Source organism: Metopolophium dirhodum, chromosome 7 (genome assembly GCF_019925205.1).
Source record: "Metopolophium dirhodum isolate CAU chromosome 7, ASM1992520v1, whole genome shotgun sequence".
Lineage (NCBI taxonomy): Eukaryota > Metazoa > Arthropoda > Insecta > Hemiptera > Aphididae > Metopolophium > Metopolophium dirhodum.
The window spans coordinates 27694219-27714408 of NC_083566.1; the positions used below are offsets into that span (position 1 = coordinate 27694219).

The window sequence follows — 20190 nt, forward strand, 5'->3', positions numbered from 1 at the left end:
TACAATAATTAAATTAATTATATGATACGATCCTGTAAATATTCTACACTTGAAATATTCTATCAAATACTATAATGCTTCAGCTGTACCTATTTCTGACACAGTTTCGTCGAATGTTTTTAAATGTTGACCGAGTATGGTGTTGTATATCGTATAGATATCGTTTTCTTCGAGATATGGTATATTGACCACACTAAAACGATTCAACATTCGGTTGCTAATAAAGTGCTTCACTTTATCAAACTGAGTCATAGCACATATGAGAAGCATATTTTTGACATATTTTGGACATTGTTTTTTTGTGTCGTACCAGAATCCATAGTCGACCCAATGTCTAATCAATTCCAAGGAAGGCTGGACTCCACAAGCTTCTTTTATAGGCATATGCACATCATCCAAAAACGTAACCATTGTTTTTCCTAAGATAGCATTACATATTTAGAACTTTTAAAATTAAAATATACAATGTTAATGGGTATTATATATTAAAACAGAATGCCTACCAGTTAGTGGAACATAAAGTTCTTTAGTGCGTTTTTCTAACTTATCGTCGATTGTTTCTTTAACGTCATTTGATGAGGTCGAAGCTGTCATATTAATGTTTAAAAGAGAATATTCAGATTTATTCATAGTTAAAAATGAATTTTTAACGTTCAATGTTTTGCCACAACCTCTAGGTCCAACTAACAAAACCGGTTGCTTCTTACTTAAATATGATTGTATCAAATAATTATGGCGAATGGTATCTATGGTTGGAATAATTATTTTGGAAAATTGTACTCTAAAATTAAAATGTATATTAATAGGATATTTTTAATTCATTTTGTGTGTTCAAAATGTTAGTTATACCCTCTATCATATGTCCATGTATTAGTTGAGAGTTTTTGTTCCCAATGTTGAAATTTACAATAATTATTATCGACGTAATAATGATAAACTGTATCTTTTATAGGAAAAATGCCTTCAAGTTTTCTAAAATATACATCAATTTTCTTTTTCCCGTCCTCACTCAAACAACCACATATTGACCATATCATACTGTTTCAAAACAATACATTTTATTCATAATTTATAAAATTAAAATTACATAAAATGTTTTTTATTCATGGTAAAGTGATTATATAATTTTTCATTTCTATTTCTTGACAATAAATTAGGGACTAACATAATTAATACTACGTACGTACCAAAAAATAAACCAAATCTTAATTAAAAATTTGTATTGGCCATCATTTAATTCATTAGGAATTTTATCAGCCAAATCGTAAAATGTGCAGCTTTCTAATAATTTGCACAAAGATATTACACAATTTTGATTAGTTAATGAAACTATTTCAATACAGTTTAATCGTTTAAATACAAGTAAATCGTCGATGTAATGTTCGAAATTAAGTTTCATCTAAAAGTATAATTTTTTCTTAAATAAAAAAAAAACTTTCAACTACCTATCAATATTATATTAACCAATAAATTACCTCATCTTTAAACAGTTTAAACTTGCAACTATTTAACCACGAGTTAACGTATAATCGCCATCCATAATCGTTATGATTGTTATGAACTATACCACATTTCGAAATAATTGCAGGGGATGCAACTTTTAAATCTTCTACTTCGAAAAGAAAAGACACCTAGGATAATTTAAACACTTAGTATAAACTAGGAAAGTTGGTATGATGTATTAAATGTATTATGCATCATGATCTACATACATTAAGTGTATATAATTTTCATAGATTTTGTATAAGAGTTTTTACAACATACTGGTGGGTAGATATACATCATAATATATGTATGTATACAAATATATGGTAGACTAACGAATATGTAAAAACATATGCTTATAATGAGAATTGTAATATATCTATATGCAATCTAAAACTTAGATTATTTTATTAACAATTTTTTGAAATGTATTTAAAATTTAAATTTAGTGGAATTTGGTAAATTGCCGTTAATAAAACACAATTATTTATATATTATGCTATAATAATAAATTAATAACATTGTTATACAAGTACCTGTTTTGGTATTAAAATGCGTTCCCCGTTTTCTAAAATTAAAATTTTGGTATCGTCTATTGCAGAACTCATATTTTCAACCCATCGGCTTTCGAGTGGTCCATCTAGTATCACCCACTTTTGTTCTAATACATTATCTATTTGAAATATTTGTAACTATAGTTTAATATCTTATACCGATATATGTTTGTGTACATGTTAAATATTATTTATATTATATAATTATGATAAGGACAAATTTAAAAATCTTATTCGTAGAATTCATTATCAAACAAGTTTTTAGTAATATACAATTAACCAGTTTATAATATTTACCGGAACAAATCTTGCGTACAATTGACGAAAAAACTCCATCCACCCATTCATGTGTAGCATGATTATATTTACCATATAGTTCTTCTATAGTTAATGTTATTGGATTTAAAACATATTCCTAAATGATTGGTACATGGTGTTATTATTTTAGTTAAAGACTTTAAATCATATTTAAATAAAATTAGGATATTATCAGTTTAATATTGAATATACATAAATATATATTTTTTTTAAATCAAAATATTTGTTCAAACAAGCAACACAAAATAGTGTACTTATTCATAATACGTATTCAAATATTTTATAATAAAAATATTTTGAATATTCAAATAAAATATACTTATAAATGTACCTATTCGAAAATAACTCGTAAATATGCAGTTCCGACACTTACGAGAAACAAACTCTGTCACTTTGAGAGATACACTTTTTTTAGTCTCGAATAATTATTAGAAATGTATTTATTTGTTTATATATGTTGATATTATATAACATATAAAATACGAAACAACATACCAAGGTATTAAGAATGCATATTTGAATAATTAATTTAAAATATTATATTCAACATTGCATTAAAGAACCAAAAAAGTTTTAAAATAATTATATTTGAATAATTGATAAGACTGGTCATTGGATATTGCATTGTGACTTTAATAATTGAATTTTGTGTACCAATTAATGTAAAATAAATTGTATGTCCAAACAATGAGTTACATAGAAAATTTTAAAAATTAATATATTTTTTTGATTTAATTTATTTGTACAACGTAATACGTATTAGTTTTGATTACTTATTGATTTTATGTTAGTCTATTATATACTTAATGGTTTTAAATGAAAATATATATTAATTAATACTCATAAATTATTATACTACCTACTTACAATAACTGTTTCAAATGAATTGATTTGTTCACTCTTCAGTAAAATTTGTGTATCTCTGAGTGTTTTCCAAGTAATGCTTTTAGCTGCTCCAGAATTTCCTATTATTATAACAGAAGATCTATAAGTTTTGATTTCGTATAATTGAACAATTTTTGAAACAGCAGAATCGGTTGGTTGGAGATTGTTTTTCAACATGCTACGTTTTATTGCATCTATTAAAACTTCATATTTTGTTTCAGGTGGAGTTATATCTGGAAATAAATTATTTATCATGTCCGTAAATATTGGTAATTCTTCCTTATTTATATTTGCCAAAATCGTTTTATGGACTGCTAGTAAAATAATCTAAAAATAATATGTTAGTAAAATATTATTATACAGTATTATTATTATTATTATTGTACAGTTGTACAGCTGTACTTAAAATAAAATATACCTCATTATCCGGTACTTCCGTGTTTATTCGTTTATAATTTCCTGCATACTTTATTAATCCAATTAAACTCCGAAGTCCATATTCACAATAGTTTTGTTTGTTTACTATCTGTTTGAAGAGTGAATATACAACATATAACTTATTACCTAGTGTCTTAGCGTCTTTAAACCCTTCACTAAAAAGAATTGTCTCGGCGATTAGCTTACTGTCTGGGACTATCATAGACACAGTGCGAAACATTGATTTAAAATTGTCTGGTAAGTACTTATTATATTCATTAGTTGGGCATGTTGTGATAAATATACCGCAAGATGATACTAATGCAACATTCCTGTTTTCTATAACCAACGTTTTTAGATCCGCCGCCAAAGCCGAAAATATAGATGATATTTGTTGTGTTATAGAAGACAAAACTTCGATTTTTATTCGTTGAATTTCATCAAAACAACCCCAAGCACCTTGTTGCACAAGTCCTTTTATGGGGAAAAAAGAATAACAATTATTTTGAGAGTATTTGTTTTAAATAAACAGAATCAATTAATATTCACCTAAGAAAATGCGACACATGCTCTTGTAGTCTAGACTTTTAGAACAATTCACGACTATAACAAATTGTGCCAAATGTTTCCCTAAATCTTTTATAGTTTCGGTTTTACCCGTATACGTTGAACCGTTAAGATTTCCACCAAGATGCATATGCATAGCTGTAGTCAATGTGATGTAACATCTATCAGTTAAAGGAGTGATAACTAATCTTCCAGAGTTGCCTAAGTACTCATATCCATATAGTTGTTTGGTGTTAGTTTGTCTTATAACAATATCATTTGATTTTTTATCACAGTAAAATCGTAATTGAGACATCCATTCAAATGTAGACACGTCCATACAATCTAGACAATTTTATATTTTCATACCGAATGACGATAACTATGGTTTATGAATTATAATAATACTTCAATATGGCATACTTGATTTGTACATATATTCAACTACATCTCTACCATGTATCTCTATTACGATCAAAGCCACGACTTTTAATCTTTCAGTACTCGATAAATCGCTCCGGACCACTTTTGAAAGCTTTGTCAAAATATTTTTTTGTTTTTTATACATTTTTTTTAAAGGATACTTGTGTTTTAAATGTCTAGACTGTAGTAATGATCGGGTACAATCGGCGGTCCACTGAATCTAAATTATATTTTACATTTAAGTAATTGTTATTTTGTTTACTTTATCCATTTTGATTTACTTGGGATGCAGCAATACATAATTGTCCTGGCCACTCCAATATCCACTTGTCACGAGTTTTTAGATTTTTCGTTAATGATAATTTTACTTGCTTTAATGTTTGTTTTAGGCAATCGCGCATTGCATCTTCTATAATTTTGTATGATATATTAAGTTTATTTACCTATATAAGTCATACAATATTTTTCGAATATATCAATATTATATTTTATTTATTTACCTATCAAATTTAGCCAAATTTCTGCTGGTCCATCACATATAACCGGTTGGTTCCAGTCTATATACTCCTTATCTTTAGAAAACATACCTTGTGCCTCTTTTTTCTGGTTGTTATTTGTCTAAACATAAGTAATACCTGATGTTAAATGTGTTATTTATAAATTATAACATATGTGGCCTGGTGTGGCGTGGTGTTTGGATTCAGCCACAAACGTGTTCTGACTGCTAGAATTGGCCGGTGTCACTATTTCCCGGATGGGTGACCACCCGGGTTTTAGTGACAAATCCTTGCCATACATACACGTGTTTCGAACCAACCGTAACCAGGTACAAACGTTAATGGCCTTAGTTGCTGGGCTTAAGATCATTAATAAAAAAAATTTTAATAATATATTAAAAACCCAGTGATAACTTACGATAATTTTTATGCTATAGACATTGGTAAAAAGTTTTTTTAAATGTGGTTGTATAGATTCAGGATTTTTAGAGTTTCCTAATATCTCTAACAATTCGAAATTTGATATAAAATAAAATCTCGGAAATACATGACGTTTTGATTCCATATACACTTCTAAAGCCCTCTGTATGACTTCCAAGCGGTAATTCATCATATTTAAATGTTTGAATAAAGCTATAAAAATATATAAGCATTGTAGCTTTATTTTTAATTATTTTTAAATTTTGAATTCATCATCATATTATATAAATAAATATAAAAAACAACGTCATACATTTAGAATTACATGCTCTGAATAAATTATTTTCCTTATACATTTGAATGGTTATTTCTTTCCATTCTTCTGTTAAAATATCATAGTCAATGCTTTCAATTGGCATTTTATGTCGTATATCATCTCCAATAAATATATTCTAGATTATTGAAGATAAAAAAATCTGGTAAAATATGGAGCAATGTAATTATTGTAGAAAATAAACATTTACTTCTAAATAAATATGCTGTCGTTGAACTGAGAGAATAATTTCCAAAACTTCCATGATGAGACCTATAGATTTTTCTAAAAAATCTGCCTCGTTTAGAAAAACGGAAATACATCTACAAACATAATTTATCATAAAATATTTTAAGAAATATGTAGGTGTGTATTTTTTTATTTTATAATACTTTGATGACTTGATCACAGATAGCTGCATAAGATGATCTTCTAATGATTGAAAAATGTCATCATTCACTTTTACGTAATAAATACCTTTATCTTTGTATGGTTCTAAGTGTAGATTTTTACTGGACCATATTTCTTTTATATTTTGTATAGCCTAAAAATACAAAAATATTATTTAGAACTTGCTTTTATTATTATTATTTTATGAAAATATAATACATTGTCTAAACCTAGTTCTATTGTTGATTTTCTTGACACATCACTAATTTTTTCACTGTAATCCTGAATTTTAACTTCCATTAATTTTTCTAACGTAAAATCAGAACTTTTCTGGATTACTTTTCTAATAAAATGCATAATTAAAAAATAATATTTGTTCGTAAACGGTTGATTATTATTGAGAATTGATCACTCACTTATTTATGACGTTACGTACTTCGTCCCAATGTCTGTCTTTCATTGCCGGATTTTTTAAATCATCGACCACCGGTAATAATTTACGAAATTCGTCAATATTATTACGAGTTGTTTCTATTACCTCCCATTTTTTATTTTTTAATCCATTAACTAAAATATTAAATTGATCGAAGAATGCGTCCACAGTAACTTTTAAATCGGAAACATGTATATGCCAAAATTGTTTTTGTTTATAGTCTTTCCAAATATCATCCCACGCATTCACTAATTTCCAAACTGAGTGTAAAACTAATATTTCCTTTAAACGGTATTGAAAATTACTAAAGTTATTACTTATTAGTAAAGAAGTGACAAATTAGATGCTTATAAATAATAAAAATTAAAGTCAAACATCATAGATTAATAAAAAGGTTACGAGGATAAAATATAGAAAATATATTGATGTTTTAGCTTTTAAATATTATTTCTTACTTCCTGAAGTTTGCCGATTTCAACTGAATGAATATATTTTATTTCAAATACTGCAAGATCATCGTTTAATTGTTTTTCTTCGGTTTTTAATATTTCCAATTTATTTTGCATTTGTTCAGTATAAATTAAAGCATCTTAAAAAATATTTGAAACAGAATTATTAATGTACATATACAGTATTAATAATCAGCAAATAAACAGTATTACATTTTTCTTCTTATTATGAAAACTATTCAGTAACGTGATTGTTCAGCCATTGAGTATTAAACGATTATATAAATTACTAATTGATATATTAACATAACGATTTAATGTTGTTATTAATTGTTTGAATTTAAAATAAATTTATATGAATGTTTAAAACCATATACCTAGTATTTATTGATAGTATTATTTTCTATTTACCATTTGATTTCCATTCTGTAGAAATTGGTGCGGTTTCTAAAAATGTTTGTAGTAGATTTTTAGCTTTTAATTTTAAATTATTTTGTGTTTCCTTTAACAATTCCATGAATTCATTTTGTTTTATTTTTAACATTATTTCAGCGTCTTCAAGAGTATTCTTGTACATACTCCAGACTTGAAACAATTTTTCATATTTAATTTGTATTACTTCTGTTATTTGTATATTATTAATTTCTAAAATAAAATTTAAATCAATTCTTAAAATACTACCTAATTATTTAGATATAATAGTTACCGTTTATTATGACGTTTAAATCATAGTTTGTATACATACCTAATACTTTAACATTATCAGAAATGAGTTTGAATTCCTTAGCTTTATTATCGTATTCTAAGACTATTCTATTTCGTACTTCAACGAATGAAATCATTTCAGCTAAATTTTTAGGCGGTGTCATCACTCTAAAAATAAATAGTAAAAAATGATCAAATTTTACTATTACTGTCTATTATTTCAATATATTTTACTGAAGGCTGTTAATTTTTGTATATTGATAAAATCCTTCGATGAGATTGGTCGTCTTTTCAAGAAGAAGATTCGAAAAAATTTCTTTCCACTCATCACAATGTCTAATAATGTCGTCTTTCAACATGTTTGTTTGTACTAAAAAATGAGAGACTTGGGCAACTGGTTTAATGCGAGATATTTTACGTTTATAAATCGAATATCTGTGAATTTAAATTAACTCAGTGTCATAATAATTCAAAAAAGTCTTTACAAATTAAAATTATGATTTACTGAGTAATATCCTGATTAAAATGTGTCGCTGAAGAATTGAAGGTTCTATATTTTTCAAAAAACAATATCTTATCCATTGACCATATGTCTTTAAATACTAAGTACTCGTGCATATAACGCCTTAATTGTCTTAAAGCATTTATAGTAGCTGTTAATATATAAAATAAATTTAAAAAATTTAAAAAAAAATTAAATACACTAAAATGTAGTTTATTTACCCATGTTATATTTTTCCTGGAGTTTGATACAAAGCCAATCTTTAGAAATTTCATCTTCATACGGAATCCAATTATTTCTCGATAGTTGGAATATATGATTTAATCTTGGCAATAATTTAATAGTCATTAATAAATCTGTTAAAAAGTTCGCCGAGAACGATAGAATTTCTAATAGACTAGCTTCATATTTAATCTATTGATAACAATTAATTAATACTTTTTTATTTATCGTTTTTATAGTTATTTATATTTAATTTAGGTTACCTTATTGTCTTTTAAGCTCACGTGAATAAGTATTACTGGCGTTGGACCTGAACCATCACCGACACTTAGTTCTAAAATATTTTCTAATGAACACTGACAGTTAAGAATTAATGCTTTGCATATGAGGCTGTCTATTTTCTCCACATAATTTGTCCAATATACCATGAGCTAAAAATAATGAAAATTAATTATACTTAAAAATTAAAATATAATAAATGGTAGTATATATGTATATGAATTGTATACGTTATTGATATGTTCTTTAAATCCTTCATAGATGACCATTATGTATTTTAAAATAAGATTGTAATTATCAGACATTTTTAATATCATTTTACTTCTGAAACATTTAAAAACATAATAATTTGTTTATCATGTATATGAATATTTTATGCATATTATTTATAAGTAAACTATCACAGTATAACTCTTTAACAATAAACCCTCATTATTTCAAAAAGTACCAACTATATTTTATGATTATCGTGTTTTAAGTTTTTAATTTTTTTAATGATGACATGCATACATTTTTAATTACATATTCTGAAGCAGAATTTCTTGCTGAGAAATTTTAATTTTTAATAGAAAAATCAACATTTAAATAAGTAGTTAATTAGTTATACGCTTATACGTATGTTCTTGAAGTTTAGATAAGTGGAGTAGAGTACCAACAATCAATATTTTGTGATCTTGTGGGTACATTTGTATTTTGGTACACATTTTTGTACTTAGGTAACTAATAAAAACAATACAAAAATAGTATAAAATGCTTTAATTTTTATAATTGTTTTTTATATTTGCTTAAAACTGTTTAAAAAAAATATTTCCAAAAATATTAAGACTTTGTTATATAGGTAATGAATGTTTACTGTCGAACGAATCAATCAGTATATTACAGCCCGAGACAGGAAGACTTGAAAAAAAGATGACACTTAAACGTATGACAAAAATTGTGAAAATTATATGGTTAGTAAATAATTTAATAAATTTACTCATGTCAGAAAATTCCCAAATTTAATACTTGCAAAAAAGTAATTACGTTATAAATTAATTTACTCAAAAAAATATTGATATTTAACAAAAATTCTAAAAAAACTGCTTGACTTAAATAAATATTTATATTTAAATAACAATTATTCTTATAATTAGACTTACAAATTGGCTATTTTGAATTTTACCAAAACAATTTAAATCAAATTTTTTATTTTTTATTTTCAGTATTAAAATTAAATAACACACAGATTAAATATAAAAATATATATGCATACTTCAACATTTCAGTTTTTTTTTTTAGTTCTCTTAATTCCAAGATGTGCATTCGGTTTATTTTAAAAAGAGTCAAATTTGCTATTTCTTCAGAAACGTTTACAATTTCTATGTTACAATATTTGTATTGATCTACACAATTTTGAACCTGAAATACTTATACATGAGTTTAATTTGTCCATGTATTTCTGAAAATTTACTTTACCGATTCCAATTCATCAAAACAATCAAGTAAATAGTTGTCAATGTCTAATCGTTTCCATGTATAACATTGAATCATTGGTGATGTCATTTTATTGCATATATCTATTGATTCGCTGAATAATAGCATTTCTTGCTCAGATAAACCTATATTGTGCATGCATTTATATTTAATAACAAATTTAAAACGTAATTTAAATTTTTTAACAAGCACACTGTCGTCAGATTTGTATAAAATATAATTACATTTAAAACACACCTGAAAAAAATTATCTCACAAAATAGCAGATATACCGTTATACTTTCGAGTTTTTAATGTAAAATTAGGGAGGTAATTTAAAATAATATTTCAAAACATTTTGTTTTCCTAATTTTTGCCTTAATATTTTGTTGTTATTCTTCAAATTCATCAATATTGTGAATCGTACTTTTAAAACTAGTAACGAATTAATTTGCCTATAGTTTATTAACTGCTGTAACGCGTCACTGCGGAATTTAAACAAATAACTGCAGTGATTAGTAAGTTATTAATTATATTGGTGTAACATTGCGATCGGGTTTATTTCATATATTATATAGGTTCATTCTTTCTTATTCACAACTTCCTTAAATATTTAAAAATGAAATAAATTTATATTCATAATAAAATAAAAATGTAAAAAAAATTGCTCGAACAATTTTTTAGGAGCATTATTGCGGTCCATTATTGCGGAATTTTTGTTAGGGTTATTTTCAAGAGCTTTTTTTGATAGAGTTTGGGGCCTAGATATTATTTATAGCTATATTTTACACTTCTATATATAATTTGCTTCGATTGGATATTGCAGAAATGAAAATACTGTATTAATTTCTCAAATATTGTAAGTATACCTATGTAATTGTGTGTCATAAAGACTATTTTCAAATAAACAATGTTGCACGGCGTGATGTATAGGCAATATAGGTACATTACTGTGTAGAATATTATAAAATTGATCAATAAACTGACTAAAGTTGGGCTGTTGAAACCATCTTGCTTATTTTCACTTTGTTTAATAAATACATGTAGTTTTAAATGTTTCTGACTTCGTTTACTAATAACTGGGTTTTTGAATAACTGCAATAAAGAACTATTCAGCAGTCTTAACATAAAAAAAAATTGACTACCTAATCATATATTATGCACACCACCCTAGATCCGGAACTGCACCCATGAAACATTATTTTTGTTTTGTGGTGTAATTGGAGTGTACAATTCAAATGCACGTAAATTAGATATTTTAATAAGATTTCTTCAGTAAAAATTAAACATAATTTTTTTTAAACTTATATGAAGATATTATTAAAAAACTCATATTTGCGTATTCACGTAATAATTCATTCGTACGGAAAATTAGTTCATCTCACTAATCCATTAAGTCATAATATATATGATTAATACATAAAAGTATGAAATTAATCTAAAATAAAAATACCAGCTATTAGAGTGTTGTAGTCGTTAACAATTTTTGATGTATTTCGGTGAAGTCGCATTATTTTTGTTGCGTTTGCGACGATGTTATTTGGTGTCAGTAGAGCTTTGAAGCCAATTAACGACCAATACTCGATTTCAGTTAACAGTTCAAATACATCACTAATAACAAATAAATATGTGCTTACATGGTTAAATTTTTTCATAATAATTGTAAAAATACCAGTCCAAGTTAATAGTCAAATGCCAAAACTGATCATTTTGATTTCCTACTAAAATATATTTCTCAAGTTTTTTCTCATAATTTATATTCGATTGATTATTCCATGAGTCAATCGTATTATTTATTAGATCTTGATAGGCAATTGTGTAACTTTTGTATAACTCGTGAAGTTTTTTAATATTTGAACACGGTAATAACCAAGGACGTTCTGATATCATCTGAAATGCATAAAATCTAATTTAAACGTTGAAAGGAATAATTATTATAGTAGATAATATTTAAAAATGTCATTCCATCCACCTGGACTGAGGCTATATTCACTGAACACAAACCTCATTACGATCTTATCAGATATAGGTACTATAAAAATCGATTAAAACTGTTCAAATATTTTGAAAACATTCATTATTAAATAACAAGAAATACATATTTTTTAATATTTCATTCGTGTAAATCACATGCAGTACAATTATTAATTCCATACACGATTTTTCCGTTGTAATAATGTGTTTTTAATAATTTGGATAGCTATAACACTGACACAGATACTCACATTTTTTAGGGTCTCGATTCTTTTGTATTCGGTCATAGCAGTTATGCAGACACCTGAATATTGAATCATAAAGGACGGTATTTGGTAACTGTTGTCCGTGTAAAATTGCATAGCTAATGATATATCCTCGATCAACATGGCGTAGACGTCGTTTGTTTTCTTCTGAAAGTGGGAATTCAACTGTGGCCAATCAGAAAAATAATGTAAGCTCTGTAAAACATTCAGAGCATCCTCGATGTTACATGTAACACTCAAAGCGTCATTTAACAGCTGTTCGACTATATTGCATAATTCTTTAACTTGGTTTTTGAATCTAACATAATCCAATAAAACGTTTTGATATGGATTATACCGGTGTATATAGCGTCAATGGGAATTAAATTGGTATGCGATTTGAAATCTTACTCGAGTTCGTGTTGATACCAATCAGTGGTATTTACGTTGAATATTAAGTTTTGAACATTCTCCAGATTGTTTATCAATTTGTTGAATTTTAACTCTATGGACTCCATGACATTTTCGAACTCTAATCCTTTGGTAAATGAAAATTTCGGTTTTGGTATTGGATGATTTCTGTTTATCCTACAAGTAGATCATTGAAGCATGGGTAGCGTTTCATTGTAAAATATTAACGATAGTTAAATGTTGGGTTATGACGTGGTGGTATTGGGGATTAAGTTGACCGTTAAACACACATTCAAAAGTAAAATTAAATTTAAAAAAAAATAACTGACCAAAAAAAAAAATTGATGCTACTTAAACGTATGACAAAGGTTGATAAAATTATATGATTAGTAAATAGTTTTAGAAATATACCTATGTTAGAAAATTTCCAAAAATAATATTTTTAAAAAAGTTATTGCGTTACAAATTAATTTTATCAAAAAAATTTTGATATTTAAAAAAATTCTAAAAAATAAACTACTTGGCTTAGATAAATGTTTTTACCATCCAAATCCGTTTTTATAATGAGATTCACAAATTGGCTATTTTGAATTTATTCATAAAAATTCAAATTAAATTTTAAATTTTTCGTTTTCAGTATTAAAAAATAAAACATAATTTTTTTTATTACACGTTTAGCGCAAGTGGCTATAAATTATACATAAAAAAAATTTTTAAATATTGATTAGAAAAAAAGTTATTTCAAAAGTCAGTTCTATATGTTACACCCTATACCTATATAATATATATATATTGTGTATACCGTATATTCAAATTTGTTATCAATTTGTAAATTGTAGGTACCTTTTAAATAAGACAATTGATTTGCATATATAATTAACATCTCTGCAGCGATCCAAAAACATATGCACGTCTTTAGTTTCCACCGAACAGTGTCCGTCATTTTTAGAATTATAAATTTCAATTACCTGTCAAATATTTTACTGTGAAATCAAACAATTTGTAAAAATATAGAAAATTAATCGCTGTTATTACTTTAGTATATATTGAAATATAATTTTCACAACAATTTATCGAAACTTGTAATTTATTCAAAACACTTTCCGTATTGCCAGAGAATAGTTCCGACATTTTTATTGTTTTTCGGCAAATGAACACAATTTGATTTCCGAGATATTCGTACAAACGACTTATGTCGGACCTGGTGTTCGTTAAAAATTAGATCGTTACGTTTAATTACATCGTAACAACATGACACTTTACCATTTATTGTAGTACTCCGATTCTTCAAAAATAAAAATAAACTTAACAAATATGTCTGGCAATCTTGTTAATACGTCATTCGGTGATTGTACATCGTATAAGCTCATAACTGGATCCAATAATATTTGTAAGTAATTCAAATTGGATTTGGCTTCTACTTTGGCTGCCTATAACAATTATAAACAATTATAACATTATAATATAATAATATTATATTATAATTATGCATATATTTGATTTTATTAATATTTATTAATATTTTATTAATATTTTACTATATTATTAAGATAGTAGGCATCAGATAAACTTTAAAATTGTTGTATTAATGATTTTTAACAGATTTTAAATACCTCAATTTAATCAATAAACGTAACTACCCACCTTAATTTCATCCATAGCATTGTTGAAAGAATGAACAAGAATTGATTGATGCTGCTTCAATATTGTAAGAATTTCTTCAACACTCTTATAACTTAATAAAGTGGTTATGAATCGTAAATTTTTAACTACAATAAAAACATAATATCAACATGAGTGTTTAGTGTTTGTACAATTACATACTGCTACTTTATGTATTTAGATTTGAGTAAAAATGTGCCGATAATTCTGTATAATACCTATGATGACATTTTAATTTTCTTTACTGATTTGAATATTTATAGCATTTAGAGTTAAGTTCGGATAAATAAAAAATCATAATATAATATTATCTATCATCATGACAATCATTTTAATGAATGTTCACTATTGTATGTAGATTATTAAATAAATTGCTATAAAATGTTATTATTTGCATCTATCAAACTATGTAATATGATATAAAATCTAATTTACTCACGTCTAGTTTTCCAATAACCTATCTCATCAATAATATGTTCCATCATATATTCACATCTAGTTGGTACTCTTTCAGTGTCCATTAAGCATTTTTGAATTTCTAAAGTATATACGTTTAAAATATCTAAAACACAAGTAATAGTACATAAGTAATGTAAATAGTTTAACTCGATGATGATAAATGTAATCGTTGATTTGAAGTAGATTCTTACTTTAAAAGTCATATTATAATATATTAATATTATAACCATTACGCAATAATCTAAATCGAAATAATAATTGTTTATTGTAATTAACAGGGTATACATAATTCAAATTGAATAACAATTTTATGTTACTGATACATTATATAATATCAAACCTATAGTTCAAATAATAAAAAGACAACAATGAAAATTAATCAATATTAAACTGTGTAAAATAAATATTATTTTTATTGTTTTGAAATACTTGGTTAAAATAATTGATTACTTTTAATCTTTTATAAACCTACCCTTAATATTTTGTTATGTGAATAGAGAATAATATTATTCAAAAGTTACGTAATTAATTAACTTAGAATATAATCTAAACACTTTGAAAATTGTGTAACTATATTTTAACGAATTTTAGTAATAAATTATTTTATGATAGTAGGTAGGTAATATTAACTAATAATATTACGACTGGTGTAGGTATATTTTCATTAATAAATTAATAACCCTATATGCGTTGAATTTGTGATAAAACCATAAAGGTAGGTAGTGCATATTAATAATTAATTTAAAAACAATTATAAAACGGTTTATTATTTTTTTTAATTAAAATAAGTACTTAACTATATTTTAATACTAATTATTATGAACATTATAATATTTTGTTAATTTTTTATTTACTTAATGTATAGAAACTAACTTTCTAGTACTTTGAGAGTTTCTTCGCTAATACTTTTTGAAGTTTCATCAAATTTTCCAACGATTGTTGGAATGTAAATACTAGGCATTCCTAAAAACTTGTATCTTAATGAACATAATTCTTGGATAACAGCTCTGTATTGTTCGAAAAATTGATCTTTTTCGCCTGATAAAATATGTGAGCTAAAGAAAAGTGCTAATTTTTTTTAACATTTTTAATTTTCAATAATCAATAATAGCAAAAAAAAAATGAACGAAAACCAAACAAGTTGTTTGATAAGTTGTTTTTGTTTGAAAACAAAGGATACTAGCTGACCAAGAAAATATAAATGGAGAATACAAAGAGTCCAATAATAAGAACATTGTTTTCTCCACTTGTGTGTCCATTTTTCCGAATGAAATCAATTTTAAGAAATTGGAGTTATTCAGATGTGTGTGTTCGCTGTCGGGCGTCTTTAGAAACCACATAATAGAATCCGTACGAGCATCGGGTATACAAAATGTGGCTTTAAGTATATTGTTTTCATAAAACAAACAAATCATTTGCCGATCCGTGCTGATGATGAACTCCTCTATATTAGATATTACGTCAGAGGACCAATCACATTTGTTTAGGTACGGGAGAAATGTACAAGCCTTGATACGATTTACCTGGAATTAATTTCATAAAAATAAAATATTATTCAGACTAAATTCTTTTAGTCAAACTAAAATGTCTATAAGCTTGAAATGAGTCAAAATAATTTTAAACTTTAAAAAAGTATAAAAATGATCAAATAAACATATATGGTGTAAATTTCAAGTATCTACGGTTATTCGTTTTTTAATTACAACAAATTATGAATATCACTCCATGAGTGAATATCCAATATTGTAAGAATTTGAACTTCAAACGCTCATGAAAATAAAAATGTTGTGGTAGTCATTTTTTTTTTATAAAGGTAGAAAAACGTATGAAGAAATTTGTATCAAATCTTAGAATGAAAATTTTTTTATCGATATCAATTAAAAAAATGTGGATAAGTGGATGTCGCTCTGCTGTACGGTAGGTTACAAGTGGGTCACTGTAATGGATGGTGTTAAATTTGAATTCAATGATATAATATCATTGTATAAGAAAAACGATTCTGAGCGAAAACGGTCAGTCAGCCTATGATTTTACCAAGTATATTTGATGATATTATTGTGAATAAAGTAATTTATATATAACCTATTTACGTGGAGCCTTGTTTTAAATTTTCAATCCTTAGCCATAAAAGTTAAAAATTTATAAATTTTTAACTACAAAATAATTAATAAATTATAAATTTGATAAATGTTGTCAAAATTTGAACTTTAAATGCTTATAAAAAAAAATTGTGCCTATGTATTTTTAATATTTTTCAACTGCTATTAGAACGATATATCAGGAGCCTTATATTAAATTTTCACGCTTTTTTACCCAACAAATAAAAATTTATTGATATTTATAGAAAAAAAACTAAAAAAATTGAAAACTGACAATGTCCGTAAACAGCTCAAAAAGAGTCAAAATATTTTCAACATTTTATGGTGTATAGAAAATGCTAATATAAACATTCAGTGAAATTTTCAAGTATCTACAGTCATTCGTTTTTTAATTACAATAAAATAAGAAAATTGTTACATGAGAAATCGAGTAAATATCAAATGTTGTAAAAATATAAATTTCAGACGCTCATAAAAATTTAATTTAAGTTTCTTCTAGACATTTTTTTTTTGATAAAGGTAGACAAACTTATGAGTAATCTTATATTACATTTTCAAATCTTAGATTTAAAAAGAAAAATTTTTATGAATTCTCATCAAAATAACTTGCTATTTTTCGTGATTTTTCCGTATTTTGTCAAAATTTGAACTTAAAATGCTTATAATTAAAAACTGTGACTAAGGATTTTTAATTTTTTTCATCTGCCTTTGAAACAATAACCTAGGAGCCTTCTATTAAATTTTCAAGCTTTTTTACTCAACAGATAAAATTTTATTGATATTTATAGAAAAAAAAACTAAAAAAATTGAAAACTGACAATGGCCGTAAACAGCTCAAAAAGAGTCAAAATATTTTCAACATTTTATGGTGTATAGAAAATGCTAATATAAACATTCAGTCAAAATTTCATGTCCCTACGGTCATTTGTTTTAGAGTTACACCAAAAACCAAAATCGATTTTCTCGAAAACAGATTTTGCGTAAAAATTCCCGTTTTTCCTTCATTTTTCTTTTGTTTTTCACGTCGCTTTTGAAAACTACTGGAATATGTTTACTTTTGACCCCCCAAAGTACCAACTAGATTCACTTTCCTATCAGAAAAGTTACTGTTGAAGAAAATCCAAGCACTTTTACTGTCCTAAAAGGTGATGACAGACACAAAAATAAAAAAATTAAAAAATTAAAAAAAAACACACATCATTGTAAAATCAATACATTCATCGCTTTGCTCAGAATCTAAAAAAACTAATCATAATTGAAAATGTTATAAGTTTTTAAATAGTTAAAAATGAGACAAAATATTTTGAACATTTTATGGTGTATAGAAAATGTTAATATGTATAAACAATCAGTAAAAATTTCATGTATCTACAGTAACTTTTTTAAGAGTTACTACAAAAATCAAAATCGATTTTGTCGAAAACCAAAATTTTTGTTTTTTCTTAATTTTTATTTTGTTTTTCCAGGCACTTTTGAAAACTACTGGGAATTTTTACCTCCCCTATGCAACAACTAGATTTTTTTTCCCACTGCAAAAGATACTGAAGTTAAAAATTGAAGCATAATTAGACACACAAAAAAACACATTGTATAATCAATACATTCATCCCTCCGCTCAGAATCTAAAAATTATTTAATAGTTAATAATTACATTATTATTATGTGTTTCACTATACATAATGTGTATAACTTATATAGCTATATTACAATTTATAGCTATATAAGTTATAAATAGGATTATATTATAATAGAAATATAGGATATGGAATTGCAATAAAAATGTTTTAAAATTATGCATATGATATATTAGAAATTAAAACTGCCAAAAAATGCTTTTAAATATGCAGCTAAAATTATTGGGAAAAACAATATGAATGTGAAAATAGGCTCTAATATGATATAGATAATTAATAGTTAAAAATTCTAGAATTTTCGAAATATTATGCCGATTTCATAAGATATAATAAAACCGGTAAAATTGTAAAAATATGCATAGTCAAACTATTATTATATATTTTGTTTTCATAATTTCTTAAAACTAATGTATATCTTATCTAGAAAGTTCTATAATTAGCACAAAAAATACATGCATATGCAAATTCCCAACTCTCAAATCCCAGCAGTAAAAGATCTCGGCTTGAATCAGATCTTAGGTTAGATTTTAGGAGGTTAGTGTTTTGAAAATTTCCAATAAATTGATTGTAGGTAGCTATTATAACATTCGTGCAATATTAAATAAATCTATAATTACGAGTTTTTTAACCGTAGACGCATCCATTTTATCTTCCTGTTCAGTCATATTGATACAATTGACACAATAATGATAGAATATAAAAATAGAAGAATAGACTACTAGTGATGCACTAGTAAGCACTACAGTCTATATTTTATCATAGTTGGCTGTACATAGAATGAATTCGGTAGCTGAATTATTGTTTGTTACCATAGACACCTATTGAGTTTATGTTATACTTGGGCATATTACTATCCTTAGTGATGATCATGACTCATGAGTCACGCCGTTAACCTTATAGATGACTATTTTAGAAAAGTGGGCAAACGATTTTTAACATTTTCACTATTCATTATTAAATTATACATATAAATTACTGTTTTCTAAACGATACAAACATGATATTTTGGTGTTGTTCGTTTAGAATCATTATAGCGTGCATACTGTAAATTATAATATGCATGTAGGTAATTTTAATGTTCATTACAAACAGCGAGTTTCGCTTAATCTGATGACATTCAAGTGATTTTGATTATACTAATCGGTCAATTCCATAAAACTTATTTTTTTTAAATTAATTTTAACAATATTATTATCATAATAAACCATACATTTTAATAAAAATAAAACACATAGTTTTTAAACATGAAAATGTGTGTTAAAGAAGAGTAACTATTAATATTTGATTGCATTTGACTATTTGAGCGTGGATTAATTTAATTTTATTTTATTATTAATTTATTTTATTTTCACTTAAATTACAAAATTATGTTATGTAATAAATACGGATTATAATCAGCTAGAATTATGATTTTTG

The 20190-nt window shown here is 25.6% G+C and overlaps 2 protein-coding genes across 2 annotated transcripts in view; both read right to left on the reverse strand.

Annotated features, from left to right (window-relative positions):
• LOC132949642 (dynein axonemal heavy chain 2-like) overlaps positions 1–12993 on the reverse strand; it is a 26447-nt gene extending 13454 nt beyond the window's left edge. Inside the window, exons 1-33 of the mRNA XM_061020628.1 lie at positions 12921–12993; positions 12516–12828; positions 11963–12180; positions 11744–11901; positions 10294–10436; positions 10091–10236; positions 9069–9162; positions 8823–8990; positions 8559–8751; positions 8341–8488; positions 8070–8270; positions 7876–8003; positions 7542–7775; positions 7137–7270; positions 6665–6963; positions 6468–6591; positions 6251–6402; positions 6070–6181; positions 5859–5997; positions 5544–5758; positions 5129–5246; positions 4910–5037; positions 4629–4848; positions 4209–4550; positions 3661–4133; positions 3225–3569; positions 2337–2454; positions 2022–2158; positions 1476–1631; positions 1188–1399; positions 850–1038; positions 504–781; positions 90–419 (exon numbers count right to left, since the gene is read on the reverse strand). Of these exons, the coding sequence (XP_060876611.1) occupies positions 90–419; positions 504–781; positions 850–1038; positions 1188–1399; positions 1476–1631; positions 2022–2158; positions 2337–2454; positions 3225–3569; positions 3661–4133; positions 4209–4550; positions 4629–4848; positions 4910–5037; positions 5129–5246; positions 5544–5758; positions 5859–5997; positions 6070–6181; positions 6251–6402; positions 6468–6591; positions 6665–6963; positions 7137–7270; positions 7542–7775; positions 7876–8003; positions 8070–8270; positions 8341–8488; positions 8559–8751; positions 8823–8990; positions 9069–9162; positions 10091–10236; positions 10294–10436; positions 11744–11901; positions 11963–12180; positions 12516–12653 (6190 nt within the window). The 5' untranslated portion in view covers positions 12654–12828; positions 12921–12993. The remainder of the gene's footprint in view (positions 1–89; positions 420–503; positions 782–849; positions 1039–1187; positions 1400–1475; positions 1632–2021; positions 2159–2336; positions 2455–3224; positions 3570–3660; positions 4134–4208; positions 4551–4628; positions 4849–4909; positions 5038–5128; positions 5247–5543; positions 5759–5858; positions 5998–6069; positions 6182–6250; positions 6403–6467; positions 6592–6664; positions 6964–7136; positions 7271–7541; positions 7776–7875; positions 8004–8069; positions 8271–8340; positions 8489–8558; positions 8752–8822; positions 8991–9068; positions 9163–10090; positions 10237–10293; positions 10437–11743; positions 11902–11962; positions 12181–12515; positions 12829–12920) is intronic.
• LOC132949145 (uncharacterized) lies at positions 12917–19439 on the reverse strand. Its single transcript, XM_061019922.1, has 9 exons — positions 19392–19439; positions 16222–16564; positions 15915–16079; positions 15022–15144; positions 14565–14689; positions 14184–14350; positions 13956–14121; positions 13764–13888; positions 12917–13097 (listed from the first exon to the last, which is right to left on the reverse strand). The coding sequence occupies exons 1-9, from the start codon at positions 19437–19439 to the stop codon at positions 12917–12919; spliced, it is 1443 nt and encodes a 480-aa protein (XP_060875905.1).
• Between the last annotated feature and the right edge of the window lie 751 nt (positions 19440–20190).